Raw genomic sequence first — 19,272 nt, forward strand, 5'->3', positions numbered from 1 at the left:
ATGGATCCGAGGAAGTTTCTATGAAAGCTTCAATAGAATCATATTTTTTTTTTGTGAGAGTGACAGAAAAATTTTCTATCACTCTTTTTTCCTTTATTTTTTTTAATATACTTTCATTTTATTAACTATTTAATATATTCTTCTATAGTATTCTTTAATAGTGTACATAAGTATTTGTAGATCTATTTCACTTAAATGATTATTCTAGAAATTGGATCTCATCCACCACTTTTACCGCTTATGTAAAACATTCTAGATTTTACCTCATTAGTTTTAATTATATATTAGGTTTTTCTATATTGTTTTAAAATTTGCATTACATTTTAATACATCCAAATAACTTCTGAAATTTTTATGGCAGTACACGTCTTATTCCCATGGGCAAGTGCAAGAATTGGTCTATTGTTATTCATAGAAAATCTTAAGTGAAAAAAAAAACACATTTAATGTATGAAATGATTCAAAATTTTGCATTATATCATAGAAACATAGAAAAAATGCATTTAGGCATTTATTTCCAACATTATAATGTTTCGTCTTTATGGAAAACTTTATAAAACAAGGACGACATCTATAAAGGTAGGTTTGATGATAAAGAAGATGACTAAATGTGATGAAGATGTACTTTACTTTTACACGCCATATAAGAATTATTTATATTTGATGATAACAATGATTTATTGATTACATCATAGTGAAAAGTAGGCAATAAACAGTAAAAACACCAGGAATGCCAAAGGAACCACAAATTTAGGTCACTTGAGAAGAAACTTTTTCAGCCACAAACAAGAAAACTTTAGGTATCTTTTCATATTGTTGTTGTAATCAACATATATCTGTCCAAATCGAACTGTGTAACCAGCATCCCATTCAAAGCTGTCTGAAAATGACCATGCATAGTAGCCCTTCACATTAACACCTTCCCTGCAGGAAAAATATAATCAGTAAAAGGATAATGATAATAAGTCTTCCATTTTTTTATTTTCATCATTTACTTTCCCATGTGGTTTTGTATGAATTATTGATTAATGTATCACTATTTTTTTTTGAAAGAATCAATAACCTACACTAAGTTACGTCAGAAAATAAAAAATGAGAGTCAAAAAATGAGAGTTATAATATAATTCCTCTTAGTAAAACTAACAATTTAGTATGAACAAAATATGCTTAAATTTGCAGTTAAATTCTCACCTGATCGATTGAAGAAGGAAATGAAGATGGCCAATAAGGTACCTAATCCTGATACCATCCTTGCAGGCTTCATCCACTGGTATTGAATCATTCCTTGCTTTAGCAACGCCTACAACAAATTAAAAACCAATTAATCTTAACTTCTGAGGAAACCTATCAATTAATTTTGTTTTTCTCCTGAAGCCTAAACATGTAGAAATTTTTTGATGGGATGATTGCAAACTTATCTAGTAACAAAAACGGGAAATTAACCGGGTAGTATTTACCATTTTCAGTGATGTAAATATTTGGATTCTTGTATTTATCCCTTATGTATACCATAAGATGATAAATTCCCTTGGGATATACGAAGAGCCAATCCAAATCCGTCTGCATAAAAATTTTCACCAGTCGTAAGAGTCATGTTCACTACAACTGCAAGATGTTTTTTGCCAAGTTATGCTATGATTCGGACATTTTAGAATCACTTTCATGAAAGGAAATAATATTTGCATGGTGTGCATTTTCCACTATAACTAAAATTAAATAGCACTAATTAGTTTAATTAGTCCCAGAGAAAATTTACTGTACGCACCGGGGTTCCAATAGCTTCACCATTCTTTTCCGCTATGATCAAGAGAAAATTGTTGCTTGTGTTTGTCAGTTCAGTGTTAAAAAATATTATAAAGACAGTAATTTCACATAGTTTTGAAATATGTACTTACTAGATAGAGTGGCTAGCATATCTGTGTAGAAGGTCCTGTTGGTGGTGACAGGTGCAGCATTTTCTGCATAATATGTGGTGTAGTAATTCACACCAAGAAAATCAATGGATTTTCTTAGGCCTTCAGATTCAGATTTTGTGAATTTGGGAAGTCTAGCACCCACTGACCATTTCATACTTTCAGGATAGTCACCATATGTAACCGGATGACCATACCTCACAAAAATTTCATTTCCACGTTTACAATATGTTTCCGATGTAGGATCTTACTTTTAGTCGATATAGATTTCTAATATATTTTATTACAAGAAATACATACCAACCAAAGAAAAAGTCTAGAGCTCTACTTGCAGCTCCCTCGTCAGCAGCACTGTTAGATTTCGGCAAAAAGTAGTGAGTCGGTAAGGTAATCCCAATTTGTCCCTTTTGATGACCCTATAACATGATAAGATAGTCCACAAACAAGCAAAAACAGAAAACGTTACTTTTATCCAAAGTAGGGTTACTAGAATTTCTCATTTTTATTTTGAGGAAAATGTTTTTGAAGCTAACCTGGTATTTTGTCTTGTACAAGGTGGCAGCAGACTCATGAGCAAGTAAAAGGTTGTGTCCAACGATGTAAGGTTCAGTGGCAGAGTCACCAGCAGGACAATTCCCAGCGTACTTAGAACATCTACCTGGTGCAAAGGTTCCTCCATTGTAACCATTCAGACTATACGATAACGGTTCGTTCAGTGTCACCCAATGCTTCACTCTGTCTCCGAACGTCTTGAAGCAAAAATCAGCGTATTTACGAAAATCCTCCCTAATTATTCACAACAAATAAACCAAAACTTAATTCAAAATCCATGCTTAATTACGGTTTTATAACTTTTAATTACTTAATAATTGTTAAGTATGTTTATAGATCGTTACTCACACCACTTTATGACTACGAAATCCCCCATACTCATCTTCAAGAGCTTGTGGGAAGTCCCAGTGGAAAAGGGTGACAAAAGGTATTAAACCTGGTAAAAAAAAGAAGATAAAATGTGAGAAGCTAAATTCGAGGAAATTCAAGAAGTGTGAAAAAAGGTTACAAAAGATATATACGATCTCACAAGTTCTAATATCAATACAATAGTTACAAATACAGAAAAAAAAAAAAAGATCAGCTTTACCATTTGATATAATCTCATTTATAAGATTATTGTAGAATTTAACACCCAAATGATTAACGGTTCCTTTGCCTTCTGCAGTAAGAAATTCAATTGTTACATAACATATTATTTTTGTTTTTTTTCTATCAAATAATATAGTACATAATATATAATTTAAGATGGAAAGGAACATGAAGAAGAGTTGAGTCATATATATTACTGGGGAATATTCTTGACCAAGAGATGGAGAATCTGAAGGAGTCTATCCCAATTTGTGTCACCAATTTTATGTCACTCTGCAACATATTTCAGTTACAGTTAATGATGGAAAATGATACAACGTAGGTGATGCTTATTTAGGACTGTTATGACTCAAAATGGTAAAATTTGAGGGAAGATGTACCTTGTAGCCATGATAAAAATCAGCTCCAACATCACCAGTACTATGATCCCAAATTTTTTCTGATACAAAACATAAAATCACCACAATAACACAAAGATTCGTATTATATTTATATACTATATATCAATTTATTTTCTTGGTTTATTATTGTACTTTTGTGCGAGTTTAATACTTTATATGCTACACCCATTAGGCTTATTTGGTTTATAATATAGAAATAATATTTAATGAGACTAATAATTACTTTTATATGAGTTGATAGTTTTTATTTTCGAGTATCAAAATTGTACAAATTAATTTTATTTAATATTGAATATTTATTATCTTTGTTTATAAATTAGAATAACAGTATAAATACGATATAATATTAATATAACATAAGTATAGTAACCCAAAAATTAGAGAGGAAAGAAGGTGAATTGTGTATATGTTTATATTTAGTGCATGGTTAACATTAAAAATTAAGATTACAAAATATTATTATTTTAATAGTCCACATTTACAAACTGTTATTTATATTCAAATTAAAAATATACATGGTTAAATATACATTAATATGTCTTTAAAAACACTTTTGTTATTTTTTTAAGTTAAATATATTTAAAGTTTTGTTAACAATGATGATAGTTTCAACATATAAACATTATAATTAAAGTTATGGTTATCTAGAGGTATAATTGACAAATTTAAAAACAGTTATACACGTAAAATTTCTATACATTGTGATTATCAATACGGAACCAAAAAAAAAAGTCATGTTCACATTTTACATAATTCTAAATTAGTACAATATTTAAATGGTACAATTTAAAAAAATATAAAAGTCATTAAATTGTCGTGCGTAAACTAGTAACAAGATTTAGTATTATATCAGATATCGTTTTCCACGAAATAAAAAAAAAAAGAGAGTCGTGTGTGATATACATATATCGTATTGGAGTGTTTAACGAAAACAAAGAAAGTCACGTAAGTTTGGCATAAAACGTAATGCATGTAGCAGAGGTAGAAAAATTCAAAGAAAGAGGGTAACCCTAACCTGGATGGTGTTGAGTGAAGGTGTCCCAAATACATGCTCCTCTTCCATCTACTTTTGTTGCTCCTTCTGCCTGAGTAATTAACAAACCAAAATAATTTATCATTCACCACCCCTCTATACCATATACTATACGTCTTTTAACACAACAAAATTTTGATTAAATATCGGTACAAGTTTTGATTAAATTAATAATTGTGAGTTAAAATATAAATAAGCACAATAAATATTCACTTAAATCCGCACTCATTTAAGTTCGCATTTCATCTAGATCCGTAATTAAAAAGGAAATTTCTGAGGAATAATAATTTTGTAACTTTATTTTCAGAGAAAATTGACCTTCAGAAAAAATCGACTTTATAAATAAAATAAAGGTTTAATTAGTCTAATATTACTCATTTTGATTTGGATGTGTCAGTTTGGTATCCGTTTCTATAAAGTTGTCAATTGAGTCACAACTTTTGAAAATATGTTTCAATTAGGTTATTTTTAGAAAAAAATTATTAACGTCGGTATTGATATTTAAAATGACTTGCAAAATTAAGTATTGATATTTATATTAAAATTTAGTGGTAAAAGTCATGAATAAAGTAAACGGTATTAATAAACTTTCTCTAAAAGGAACCTAATTGAGACACTTTTTTAAAAGTTGGGACTCAATTGATGAATTTTTAAGCAGGTATCAAAACACATCTGAACGGAAGTGGGTATTATCCGACTAATTAAACCTAAAATAAAATAAGAAATTTCTCTTGTAACATATCTCTTATATCTATCATATATCTTATATCTCTCATTTTTCGTAATTTCTACAAATCTTCAACACTAACAATATTTTATATTATAATCATTATTTGACTCTTAAAATTTCATAAGTCTGTATTCTAATTAAGTCTGGTGTATAAACGAATTATTAATATAGTCTCAAGTTGGTGTATAAAATTTTAGTAGTGTATATCTGTCAATCTTCATCACTAAATGCTGAATGTATAAATTTGGGTTGTACATATCATGTAAATGGATTAACGCATTTCAAATTCTCTATTATAGTTATACTATTTTTTGTTGATAAAAGAAAAGATGTTACATTAAATAGAAAATGAATTTGTTAGTTGTAATAAATTGAAGTGTTATGAGTAAAATACCTGGTAAGCAGAAGAACCTAGTCCAAAGATAAAAGTGGAAGGAAATAGGGTTCTGTTGAATGTTGAAGAATAGTGGCTTGGCTTCACGCTTTTCGTTGCAGTTGCAGCGCCATTGCTCAAAAGGGTAGCAATAGCAAGAGATAGAAGACAGAGAAGAGAAGTATTAGTTCTCATTTTTTTTGTCTTTCTTTCTCCATAACTCTTACCAATGCCTTCTATTTATAGAACTTGAACTGCTTTTCTTTGGACTGAAATATGACGGAAGACAATTTTAGGGTTATTATTATCATGATTTAAATATGAAAAATGATTTTTTAACATTTAACAATTTTCTCTTACTCAGATGGTATTTTTAAATGATTTTTCATTTTTTTCTCATTTTTTTATATTTCAAAATTATTTAAAAAATATAACGTGAAGTTGTAAGAAAAAATTATCGATTGTCCTTTAAATATATAGTTTATCTTGATTAAAATCCTGACATATATAATCTAATAATAAAAAATAATTCTACAAATTATAATTTCTTAATATGTATATCGTTATTTTATTATATTTTATCACATTTTAATATATATAGTTATTTTAATAAATTTTAATGCAAAATAATTCTATATATAAAGTAGCATCATTTCTCAAAATAGAAAAAAAACTCAACATATCTTAGTTATTAAGCCAACTTATGAAATTTTAGATGTTTAGTAAACTCGAAACAAATGTAAAATTTTAGAAATAAATATTTTCTTTTAATTTATTTTATTAATACAAATATATTTTAGGGTGAGGACTAAACCGCAACCCACAAAAACAAAATAAAAATTATGAAATTCTAAAACGGAGTATAAAAATTCCAATTATGGATGAAATTGTAGTTATAATGAAAACAATAACATCTACTAAAAGGAAAATGTCATTGTCAAATAGTTTTTAGCACAAAGTTTAGAAATATATGGAGTTGAAGTTGTTGTTCATACACTTCATTCGTCAAGGATAAATGTCTTCATTATTAATACCTTTGAAAGACCAACAGAAATTACGGCATATGAAGATAATTATGCCATAAATAAGCGTGTAATTGTGGCATAAATCCACGTGGCAAGGGAGGTATTAACACCAATAAAAAAAGAGGAAAACACCAAAAATAGAACCATGATCATCTCCGAAATTATCACCACAAGAGGCACATGCTCTGCATTATCAATAGATACTTCATTAATATATAGTTCAGTGGAGAGAGTAACCAATTAATTTTCTTTTGGAGAAGATGATGGAAATTATTGGATTATTGGGCTTCCCTTCTATTTAAGTGGATAGGGTGTTGTATGTGAGAGAGGCCCATTAGTGAAAATATGACAAACATATATAGAAAGAAAAGAAAAAGAGAAAAAAAAAAACATAGTAATTTCTACATTCCATCAAAGTGTAGATTTTACATTCTAACTGAAAATTTGTTGACCGTCAAATCGAGTTGATGTTTTAGTAGGCTTTTTTTCTTTTTCTTTTTCCTACAGTTGAATCCAGTTGATGTTTTGATTGATCATATGCATGATGTACTTGTTAGAACTTTATTATATCCTTTTGTTGATGTCCAAATTTAAAGCATTATTCCAATATTTTTAAGGGTTCGAGCGAAAATTAAAATGTTTGTCAATTGTTTTTAACATTTATGTTAATTTTGATCAAATAATTTGTTTAGTACCGTGTTTGTTTTTTTAGCACTTAATGAAGTAAAAATATATGCAACCTAAAGAAATAAATACTACCATTTAACAATGAAGTTGTATAAAAAGTTAAAAGAATTTAATATTGCATGGAATATGTTCAATATTTTTCTATGATACCGAAGTTCAACAAATAACAACAACAATAACAATACATTCAAACAAGATAAAAGTTATTCAAGGGACAAAAAAGGATTTACTATTATAATATCTTCTTAAGGTTATATAAAAACTCTCTTAGAAGAAGACAAGTATAGGAGGAATCAATTTACAATTGTCAAAATTTTATTAAAATTCTTTATGCCCTAAAGCTCTGTAAAAATAATGTTTGTGTTCATATTAGCAAACTAGTTTAGAAAATCTAAATATTGTATACGTCAAAAGACGTTATTTTCATTAGTCAGTTGAAATCATGATTTGTTGATTACTCAAACCTTGTATTTATATAGTGGTATGTCATAAGAATAATATATAGAGTCAAGAGTGACTTAAGGTCAATCAAAAGTAGTTGAGAGTTGAAAGAGCATTCATGTTCAATCAAGAATTACTTGAGAAAGAATATATGTTTGAGTCATAAGTGATTTGAAAAAGAATACTTGTGTGTATTTTGCAATGTGAACCTACATAGAGAAACTTGACCAATTGGTGAAACACTAATATGTGTGATTAGATGAAGCTGTATAAAAATATTGAATATATTTTCTTTCTTTTAAATTTGTATATTGCATGTTATAGTTGCTTAACTAACCATAAAAGAATGAAAAATGTAAAACCAAACCAACAAAATTGTTTTATATGTTAGAATTAATTGACGAATTAATTCTATTATATGACTCATTTGAAATATTATGATGGATCCAATTGTGATTTAATAAAATATAAGGACCTATTGGTTATTATGGGAAGTCGTAATAAAATAAAATAAAGTTAAGCCCAACTCGATGGACGTTGGCTTATAAAAGGATAGTAGGGTTCTGTCTCTCGTCATAAGGTTCTCTCACAATAAGTCATCAAGAAAAAGAGTGTGAGAGGAGTAACGAAGGCAAATAGATAGATTGGGGAAAGGAGGTTGAATAATAGAGATTGAAGAACACGTTATTATTGGATCTCTCATAGATCAAAGTTATTAGTATCCTATTATGATTTATGTACATGAATGTGTGATTATATGCGTAATGTGTGATTATGTGCGTGAACATGTGAGAAACATGAATCTTAAGATCCTATAATAATTTTTTATAATGAAGTATTATTATACGAAAACTACATGTGAGAATCATAAATCTTAAGATCATATAGTAGTTTTTTATAATGAAATATTATTGCATGGAAACTACAAAATAATTTATATTATACTCCACTTAAGTTCATCTATTTATCATCTCATATGTCTTGCACAAACGATAAAACTAAATAATCGTAAATTTTTTTTAAAATACCGTTAAATCCTCTCTTTTTGTGTTATTTTCTTATTTTTACATAAAAAAATATCAACATCAAATTAAATGATATCTTAATGCCCATTAAACTGATTCTTACTTTAATAAATATTTTAAAGATATATTTTTAATATTGATAACGAAGTAATTAACATATAACTTAATATATTTAATTTTATTATTGTTTTTATTTAAACATAGATTAGAAAGTGTTCCCAACTATTTTTTAATCGTTAATTATTATCATTCTCTTAATCAATTAAGATTAATTTCCACCCGTGAACACACGTGTCATTATGATTACAAAAGATAAAAAATTATAATTATAAAATATAAATAATTATTATAATAAAAAATAATTTTTATTTATTTTATAGGTATTTTTTAATTGTAAATAAAAATTTTAGTTTTAAAAAGTTGAAAAGTTAAGAAATATAGTTAAATAGAAAAAAGTTAAATTTTAAAAGATAGTTACTTAAAAGGTATAATTGAAAAGATAATTATTTTAATATATATATATATATATATATATATATATATATATATATATATATATATATATATATATATATATATGTATGTATGCGCGCAGTGTATCACTTTCTAAACTGATTGCCATAGAAAAACAATGTGGATGTATAGTTTTTCCATAATTAGGGAATACATGCTCGCACTCGTAACTAAGGTAAACTGTAGTCTAAAACTACGAAATTTCAAATGACTTTGTCAAATCCGGAATTTCGTTGCTACCGAAATCGTTGTAGAATAGTAACAAAAAAATCTAATACATAAAATTAAAATTAAAATCGTTATCATAATTTATTAAGAAAAATTATGAAAAAATCTAAAATGAGATGGTTTGCGAAATAAGATAAGATTTAAAAGTCGATTATGTGCGAAGAATGTAAGGCCGACTTATATCATGCCCTTATTTTAAAGGAGTTGTCCCAAATTAGTTGGGTTTAGGACTGGCCCATAGGGAGCCAAACACCCTAATTTGTCCTAATCCACTCATTCATCTCACTTTCAGAAAATAGTCTCCCATTTCCTTAGAGCTGCTGACGTTTCTCTGTTAGGATTTGGTTCCTAGTCACCTTCAAGTTAGTTTAGCCCCTACTCTACTCCACTTAAGTTGCCCCTCAACTCATACTCTTTCTTCTTCAGCTGGTTTCGTAGTCCCTATTGGAGGTTCATAGTAGTAACCTCGTTTCCTTTCTGTGTCTTTATTCGCAGCTCTTAAAACTACTCTCGAAGTTGTTGTGTTCGTGGGTTTAAGTGTTGAAATCCCTTGTTAGCTTATTTCCAGGTAAGGGAAGCTAGGGATTTCTTGTTTAATTCGATTCTTGCTTATTTTGCCACCATTTTCATGATTGTATGGTTGATGTGCTACTGTAAATGATTGGATGGATTTGTATTACTATTTGGGTATGAGTGTATGGCTGTTGCAGGGGGAACAATGGTGAGACCTGACGTTTTCGTCCAAGCGACATTGTCTCGCCTAGGTGAGACTTGCAGAAACAGGCTAGGTTCGTACTCGAGCTCTCGCTTAGGCGGAGAGCTCTCGTTTGAGCGAGGTGACATCTCGCTCAGGCGAGAGGGGCTCGCTTAAGCGAGAACGCGTGGGAGCCTTGATATGTCACTGCACTTTTACCCCAGGCGAGGAACCTCACCTTTGGGCGAGAGCTCGCGAAATCTCCAAGGGTCACGGTCGCAGTCTCGCCTAAGCGAGAGTCTACAGCTTGAGCGAGAGCACTCCTCTCGCCTAAGCGAGGGCTCCCAACTTGAGCGAAACCTAGCTCGGGTTCTTGCTATTTTCCTTACATGAATATTGTTGGTTGTTTGATTGGCTGGTTTGATTGGTTTTAAACATAAAGGGCGTGGATATACGTGTGCTAAGTATGTTATGGGTTGGAATTAATGAGTTGGTATTGAGCTTGGCATGAAATATGTTTGATGGTTGGTTATTTATTCGAAATGAAATGGTATTGGTATGCATGAGAACTTCATGATTGGTTGGTAAGGCATGAATAAAGTTTAGGTAGGACGTAATCCCATGACCCCTATAGTGGGAGCTCATGGTGGTGCCTCATCATATAGACGTAATCCCATGGACCTTCTTAGGGGGAATCCATGGTGGTGCCTAATTTGTTGAACTTAATTCCATGAACCTCAGGGTGAGAGTTCATGGTGGTGCCTCAATGTAAGGACGTAATTCCACGAGGGTATCGTGGTGGTGCCTCAAGGCCAGGACGTAATTCCACAAAGGCCTCGTGGTGGTGCCTCACTGCTAGGACATAATTACACGAGTCTCGTGGTGGTGCCTCATTATATGTATCCGGATAGTCAGGTCTTGGAGTCTTAAATGGTTTGGTATCACATGAGTGGATGATTGTTATTTATGCTTGACTTTGAAATTGCATGTTGAGTGTTATGATATAAGAATCTTTCACACTAGCTTGTCCTTCTACTTGTTTGTATGTTTGTGTGTGGTTTTTCTTTTTTGCGATGATCATCAATTTATTGATGTGAGTAGATGTGTGAAATCCTAGTGGCCAACAGGGAAATGGTGACTCTGCTGCATAGCCTGCTTGGGCGGGATTCCTTCAAGTGGGCTTTCTCTTAGGGCTATGGCCCATGTATTAACTTGTCGTTTAATCTTAATTTGATCACTGTTGAATCTTGTACCCTGTCTTGTATTGACATCGTGGTGTGCCTCAAGTTTCCCTTTTAAGTACGTTAGTATCTGTAAGGAATGGTTGTATAATCTGAGACTTGTCTCTATATTATATGTGTGACATGTCATTTAATTAAGGTATTTATTTAAATGAGGTGACAAAGAATGCTCTATTTAATTAAGTATATAAAATTAATGCAATTTTTAAAATATTTAATTATATTTAAGAAAGTCAAATTAAATAGAACGAATGTAAAATAATACTTTTTTTTTAAATTTTATTTGAATCAAACAAGGATTGATTTTAATTCTACCTATATTTTCGTTCAAAACGAAAGAAATCAAGCTTAGCTAATTCTTTAAAAACTATTTGAAATTTTTTTTTTCGGTGAACCCAAAGAGAATTGACTTCATCTTATATATTTCTTACAATGAAAAAAAATCAGGAATAAAGAAGTTCTTAATTTTGATTTGGTTCATATTTTTTATTTTAATATTTTAATATTTTTTAATTATAAAATAAATCAAAGATTATATATGATAAAAAAATTAATTATCAAAGTAAATTCAAAATTTGACATGATAATGTATATTTTTTAAAATTAGTATAAAAACTTTAATTATCAAGTAAATTTGAGATTTAACTCGATAAAAGATTTAAATTTTAAATTAATAAATATTTTAATTATCAAACAAATATAAAACTTGATAATCAACAATTTTAAAATTGTAATAAAATTTTTAATTATCGAGAAGTTTGAGACTTGATAATAATAATTTTCAAGATTATTACGGTTATCAAGCAATCCTAATAAGTGTTTTTGAATTTTAGGCAAATGAAAATTTTAATTATAAAATTTTTTATTGTACTTTATTGTATATTTTATAATATATTTATTGTACTTTATTTTTAAAAAAATGTTATTTGATCCCTCAATTCTTAGTGAAATTGAAATTAGTCTCTCTTCGTAATTTTGGTCCATTTTAGTCTTCAAACTTTAGAAATGTATAAATTTAATTCTTTTAACCAAATTTTGATAACTTTATTTGATATTTTAAACATATTTCATGGTAGCATTTGAGTTGTTTATCCTGTTTGACACATTTCTGCTTCAAATGTTAACTGCAAAACGCGTTTAAAACATTAAAATAAACTTAACAAAATTTGGTTAAAAAAACTAAATTCACGCATTTATAAATTTGGGAGACTAAATTGATTAAAGTTTTAAAGAATGACTAATTCCAATTTTGACTGAAAGTTAAGGGACTGAAAATATATTTAACTTTAAAAAAATTATGCTGGCAGGTATAGACAAACTCAATTACTAATCTATATATATAAATATAATTTAAGCTAAAGCATATAAAGTATATAAATTGAATGATAATAAAAGTGAAGATACTAAAACACCTGGGTAGTGGACATACACTTGATATATAATCACTTCCCATCACACGGAACCCCACACATTATGTTTCAAAGTAGGATCCACACATAGAGCAATTTAGGCATAAAATGTAATGATGCAATAATACAAAACCGTAGTATTCACTCGTGCGTGTTTAATTGTGTTGCAAAACGAAATGCCTTACAACCATGCAATTCGGCTTCAAAATTGAATCACATATTCTATGCAAGTTGCAACTCATGTTATATAAGAAAGAAATGAGGCCTATCAAAGGGATTGGAATCGGAGGTATTATAACAGGATTAATTAGTTGGATGGTACCAATTTTCGTTCGGACGTCTCAGTTTGGTACCTGTTTTTAAGAAAATATCAATTAAGTCTCAACTTTTGAAAATATGTCTCAATTATGTTCCTTTAAAAAAATCATTAAAGTCGTTAACGATATTAATATTTAAAATGACTTATAAAATTAAGCATTAATATTTATATTAAAATTTAGTGGTAAAAATCATGAATAAAGTTAATAACATTAATCTTTTTTTTTTCTAAAAGGGATATGATTGAGACACTTTTAAAGTTAGAACTTGATTGATACTTTTTTATAAGTGGGTAACAAACTAACACATCTAAACAAAAACAAAAGTGATAGCATCCGACTAATTAAATCTATTATAATATTGAAAACATAAAATCCTCCATTTAATCACACAATCAAATGCTTAGAAAGAAGTGAGCCCGTCATATATTCATGGCTCACCGAAAGTCCACGTGCCAAAACTAAAACCTTACTTCTTTTAGCATATTCTAAGGAAGAAAACACTAAAAACTAAACGTTTCACTTGAACTAAAAAGTTACTACCAAAACCAACAAGAACATTACACTAGAACTTCGTTTTATACATTCATAAACACCAAACTTAGAAATTTATCTCTTCAGTTCAAACAAACACAAAACATGTTAAAAAAAAAAACTTATAAAGAGGAGTATAAGATAACTTAGTGATTAAATGAAAGAAAAAGAGAAAATAATTATGAATTCAATTCACTTGTTAACAATTTGAAAAAAATAAAATTCATTTAATGAGTTTAGAAGAAAACAATAAAAAAAGTTGAGTTCAACTTTCCTTATGGATAAAAGCTAACAATTAATATTCAGAGCCGATTTAAAGATAAAGTGAGTGAAACACTTGTTTTAGGTCTAAAAAAAAGAAAAGTCTAAAAAAATGTTACTACAAATATTTTTTTTATTAAATAAATTATAATATCATATTTAAGGAAAAAGGCCTTAAAATTTTTTTTAATAATGATATACTTCTATTAAATTAATTATAAAATTTTGTTTAAAAAAAATGGCCTCAAAAATAATATTTCATTACTAATATAGTTTTATTAAATTAATTATAAATTTATATGTGAGAATAAAATTTAATTAAATTATTATCGGTTTATTAGTGTCTGTGAATCTTTATTGGTACTAAAAATGATATTCAATGAGTTAAAATCATATTTTAGTAAATTATGATTTTGTTTACGAGAAACACATTGATTAGTTTTTTTTTTCTTATAATCAATCTTAATTCTATTTTCTTCTTTTATCTATATGTGACTTCCTTTATCTTTCTTTGCTTTCTTATATTCTAGAATCCTTTTTTAGGGTTAGGGTTTTGGCATATTACATTTCTTGAATTTCATGTTGTTCGTCTGTACGAATATTTTCATCCTCATTTATGATTAATATGTTTTTTCTTTTGATTTGTGTTATTGTTTCTTGTTGTTGGATTTGTATTAGAATTATAAATGCGATTCTTTTACCCAATTTTGTTTTCTGGTACTTTTAGACTTACATGTTTCTTGAGAGTTTTTTTTATTACATATATCTTAACAAGGAACTAAAATTCTTCTACAAAATTATTAATTAAATTAAGGTTTTGTCTTTTTTTTGTGTGGATAATAGATTAATTGGAACATAATTCAAATTTGAGTTTTATGTAAAAAAGATAATTTAAGTTTAGGGAAAAAAATTACTATTGAGTAGAGAAGAATAATATCTTTTTAATTATTTTTTATTATGATTAATCTTAAAATAAACTCTACAAGTTCGTGAAAATGTTGATAATTGAGAAAAAGAAAAAGACATGAGACTTCAAGACACTAGAAATTTACTATCAAGTTTACTTGTGTGAAACCTGAACCAGGTTATTGATTAAACTTATTCATTTCATATACTTATCTTTAGTTGTGTATTTTATATTATAATTTTTTATTTTATATTAAAATATGTATATATATCAACTAGAAAATTTGAATCGAACTATTTAAAAATCTAGAAGAAGAGAAAAATTGAAACTTTAATGACATGATATGAATAAATTTATAAAAATAGATAGATAGGAAAAATGAATTAGAAAATACAGTGGGTACTCTTTGAATGAAAAATAGTAATAATATAGATATGGATGAAATCAATAATAGAAAAAGAAAATTAGTTAGTAATAAGGATAATATTGATTCTCAAACTTGAGATTAGATGATAATTCTATTCTTTGTATATGATCCAAACTAATGAAAGAATATTGATACAAATTTAAGAGATTTATTTATAAAAAAAGTTATATAAAAATCAATAATAATTTTTTTTTTCTAAAAATATATATTTTAAACATTTTTCTTTAATAAATTGTATTCAAAAACCTAATTTTTTATATAAGAAAATTAAAAAATAAATTTTAATTAAAATATTTATTTTTTAAATTTGTTTTATGTCTTCATAACTCTTGAATTCTTGTGATATGGTATTTATCGGTAAATAAAATAAAGTAAGAGTACTCGATGAAATCGATAGAGACCAAATAAAAAATTAGAATAGTGGTAGGGAAAATGAACCTCGCCGACGCCGGCAATGGTCGAAGGAAGTCGGTCATCGTTGACGCAGACAGCAGCGAGAGGACGTGAACTCCGAAGCTAGAGAATCCTGAACGAGCCCGAACGGAGGAGATTCCCGGTCCGGCGAGGCTCTTGCGGTAAATGGTGGTGGCGACGATGAAGTTTTAATCTGTGTTTATGGTTGAAACGCAGCGGAATGTCGTTGACGTTGGGAAGTTGCAGATTATTGAGCGAAGGTTTGAAGTGAGAAAACGAGAAGCATGCCTGTGGTGAGGTTTGTGTGCGAGGAATGAAGAAGAAGGAATAAGGAAAGTGTGTTCTGTTGAGGATGAATTGGAGAAGAGAAAAAATGGAAACCAATGATGAGATAAAGTGATGAAAGCTGAAGGAAGTGCATGTTGGTGTGGTTGAAAATGAAATGAGGAGAGGTTGAATATGAGTGATCCTCCAAAATGGAAAAAAAATTCATAACAAGACAAAACGTGAGAAAATCCCAAAACTGTTTTGAGATGTAACAGAACTATGGTTTTTTATGCGTGCAAGCTACGATTTTCTAAAATTTTAATTTGTTCATTATCATAATAAATTAATTAAATTACATTTAGATAAGAAGATTGAATTGCACTATAAAATAAGTATTATTAAATGTACAGATTTTCTAAGAGAATATAATATATTTATGTAAATTTAAATTAATTCAAATCGAATATGAATATATTTTAAATTTGTGTTCCCACGTGTTCAGACATGAAGGGATTCTGTGCGGTGTTAGGACATTAAAGATTAACACGGATTAAGCGCTCCATAATTTTATATGGTATTAAAAACAAAATTAGAGAGCGTGAATAAAAAGAACGAAATTGGCAAAAAAAGAAACTCTTTTTAAAAAGAACGAAAGCGCTCCAAATTTTAATTCAATTTTTTAATCTAAAAACAAAATCCTATTTTATTAATTTTTTAAAATGAAAATATAAAGAAACTCTTTTTAATCAATTCTTAAATTTTTTTAATTTATTATTTTTTAAGATAAAATTTTATTTTTATCCTCTTTCTACTTATCACACTCTTTTTTTTTTGAATTATTTTAAAATTATATTTTATTTATCCACGAAATTAAATATTAATACTATCATAATTATTGTTACTTGATTTAAAATATTCGACGACTATCTATCTACGTTTTGAAAACCTCTTTTTATATATATATATATATATATATATATATATATATATATATATATATATATATATATATATATAACCCGTTTGAATTACAAAAATCACAAATTACCATTAAAGATTCTTTTATTCCAAAGAAAAACAAAAAGAAAAAATAAGTGTCTTTAGAGGGCAAAACACACTTGAAGAGGAAACTTCATCTAAATACACTTACGATAGAAGCGCATTGTGAAAGTCGAAAACATTTGATTTCATCATCATTCTAGTATTCAGGCATGCTTAGAAGTAACTAACTTTTTCATTCACGTGGGTTGAATGTGTAATGAAGTATTAATTATCTTTGGATTCATCATTCAATATAATTTTTTTCCATCATTTCTTGTGTTTTATTCTTTTTTCAACTGCATAGTCTAGGAATTTTGCACATACCGATACAAAAGATAGTTTGGAAAACCTCATTATGATAAAAAAGCTAATTGATTTCATATTATAAACATAGATGTGGTCATTGGTTATTCTTAACATCATGATATAATTCATTAATGCAAACTTAACAATAAAAATGTATAGACATAGAGTTTTTATTATTCAAGTTTAGACTTGTTTGCGACAAAATCAAGGGTTGTTACAAAATGTGTGAATGTTAGAGGAATGTTAAAGAATGAAGTAAAAATATATTGTTTGTTGTCTTTATTTTCAATGAAATCATGAAACCCAATCCCGATGGAGTTTTTATCATATAATTTCTTAAATCAAGTTGATATTTCCATTGAATTTCAGTTGTTTCTTTATTTAATGTATTTATATTTATTTTTATACAACAAAATGTTTCTTTACTCTTCAAAAGAAAACAACCAATTATTTTAAATCACACTAGTTTTTATGGGAAACGATATTCATACTTGTCCACTATATTACTTGTGCGATTTCATACACTTGCCAATTGCATAACAATAATCGTGTGTGTGTGTGTGCACTACAGAAAATCCTAAATTAGAACCCAATTTTAGAAACAAAAAATAGTTAGTCACTATAGTGACCAATTTATATACTAATTTACAAAAGTAAAAGTTATTTTAAAATAGTCAATATTACGAATAAAAGATTATAATTAATCATTAAATTGGTCACTAATTAATTACTGACCAATTTAATGACTAATTCATTTGGTACCAAAAACCTTGGTAGCTAATTTTAAAGACCAATTTAGTGACTAATTATTTGTGTGACTTGCAGGTTTAAAAGCCTTGGGGAATTAAGGTCTTGGCCAATAGTTGGGTGTATCTTGATGTTATTAACTTATATGTTAATTGTTATGAGGTCACCCTTTCTGTGTGTGTTTGACAATGATCGTGTGACTTGTCATGCGGGAGCATATGACGTTCCAAGTGATGTTGGTGAGGCATAGAGCCGGAGAGGGGCTAGCATGGAAAGATTTTTTATGTAAGTTTACTATCATTTTATTTTCATATTTTTTTTGTAAACTGTACTTTTATTGGAATATGAACTATTATGAATTACTGTAACACTGTGGTTTAATTAGATGAGTTTAATAAATGTTTTAATTTCCCATGTTTTGGGAAAGACTTTTAAGTAAATGTGACTTTATTATTATTTTTATTTTATATTATTTAAAATTAGTAATATTCTATCAGGATGTTACATGCCGCAGGTTCGAACTGGTGCACGTTCACCAATGGTGGTGGATGCGTGAAGGTTGATGCCATGGTTATTGAATTGCGCAAGGAGAAACACACTGCAGGTTCACGAACATTGGTGGAGGTGCTGCGTTGCATCACAGATCTTGGTTTCTCTCATAGTGAAGGAGAAAAATAGAGGTCGGTGGTGGCTTCGTGAGTGCAGATCAATGGTGCGTGAAGATCTTATCACCTCCTCCGACGTGGTTGTAGGTGCGTGGATGAACAAGTGCGGTGGTTGAAGCTCTGTAGGTACGACAACATCATGAAAATGGAGGATAGGGTTTCATGTGTGAGATGGAGAAAGATGATGACGTGGTAGTGTATGGTTGGCTAGTTTAGTGAGTGGAGGATCATGACACGTGTCATCATGTGGTTGGACAGATTTGGAAGGTGAGGATTGCTACATTGCATGATCTGGTTGAGTTGGGTTTAAGTGGTAGGAAGGGTGTAACTTAGTAGAAACTAGGGGTGCATAACAAGTTTTTAGGTAGTCCACTTGAGGAAGGAGTGTGTAAAATAAAAACTGGGGTGCATTTAGCTCCTGAATTATTCATTTCCAGAATTTTCTGATTTTGGACTTGTTTTGTAACTTTGAATATTTCAAATCCACACTTTTAATGACCTAAATTAAATTTCAGCTACATTAACAAACT

The 19,272-nt window shown here is 28.7% G+C and overlaps 1 protein-coding gene across 1 annotated transcript; it reads right to left on the reverse strand.

The window, feature by feature from the left end:
* Window positions 1–547: 547 nt before the first annotated feature.
* LOC114177830 (vicianin hydrolase-like) lies at window positions 548–16,186 on the reverse strand. Its single transcript, XM_028063403.2, has 14 exons — window positions 15,741–16,186; window positions 5,615–5,862; window positions 4,473–4,542; window positions 3,437–3,495; window positions 3,254–3,329; window positions 3,055–3,126; window positions 2,814–2,901; window positions 2,447–2,699; window positions 2,214–2,329; window positions 1,896–2,110; window positions 1,766–1,797; window positions 1,458–1,560; window positions 1,192–1,300; window positions 548–924 (listed from the first exon to the last, which is right to left on the reverse strand). The coding sequence occupies exons 2-14, from the start codon at window positions 5,786–5,788 to the stop codon at window positions 756–758; spliced, it is 1,536 nt and encodes a 511-aa protein (XP_027919204.1). The 5' UTR covers window positions 5,789–5,862; window positions 15,741–16,186; the 3' UTR covers window positions 548–755.
* Window positions 16,187–19,272: the final 3,086 nt, after the last annotated feature.

The sequence above is a fragment of the Vigna unguiculata genome, chromosome 1, assembly GCF_037176805.1.
Source record: "Vigna unguiculata cultivar grain cowpea cultivar isolate G323 ecotype 2 chromosome 1, ASM3717680v1, whole genome shotgun sequence".
NCBI lineage: Eukaryota > Viridiplantae > Streptophyta > Magnoliopsida > Fabales > Fabaceae > Vigna > Vigna unguiculata.

What these genes read in the sequence shown, in the direction of transcription:
- LOC114177830 (XM_028063403.2), bottom strand. Translation starts at nt 5,788, where the DNA reads ATGAGAACTAATACTTCTCTTCTCTGTCTTCTATCTCTTGCTATTGCT. An exon ending in ATTTTTATCATGGCTACAAG is followed by an intron (nt 3,330 to 3,436) that starts GTACATCTTCCC and finishes AATATGTTGCAG; the next exon opens with AGTGACATAAAATTGGTGAC. An exon ending in TTCCTTCTTCAATCGATCAG is followed by an intron (nt 925 to 1,191) that starts GTGAGAATTTAA and finishes TTTTTCCTGCAG; the next exon opens with GGAAGGTGTTAATGTGAAGG.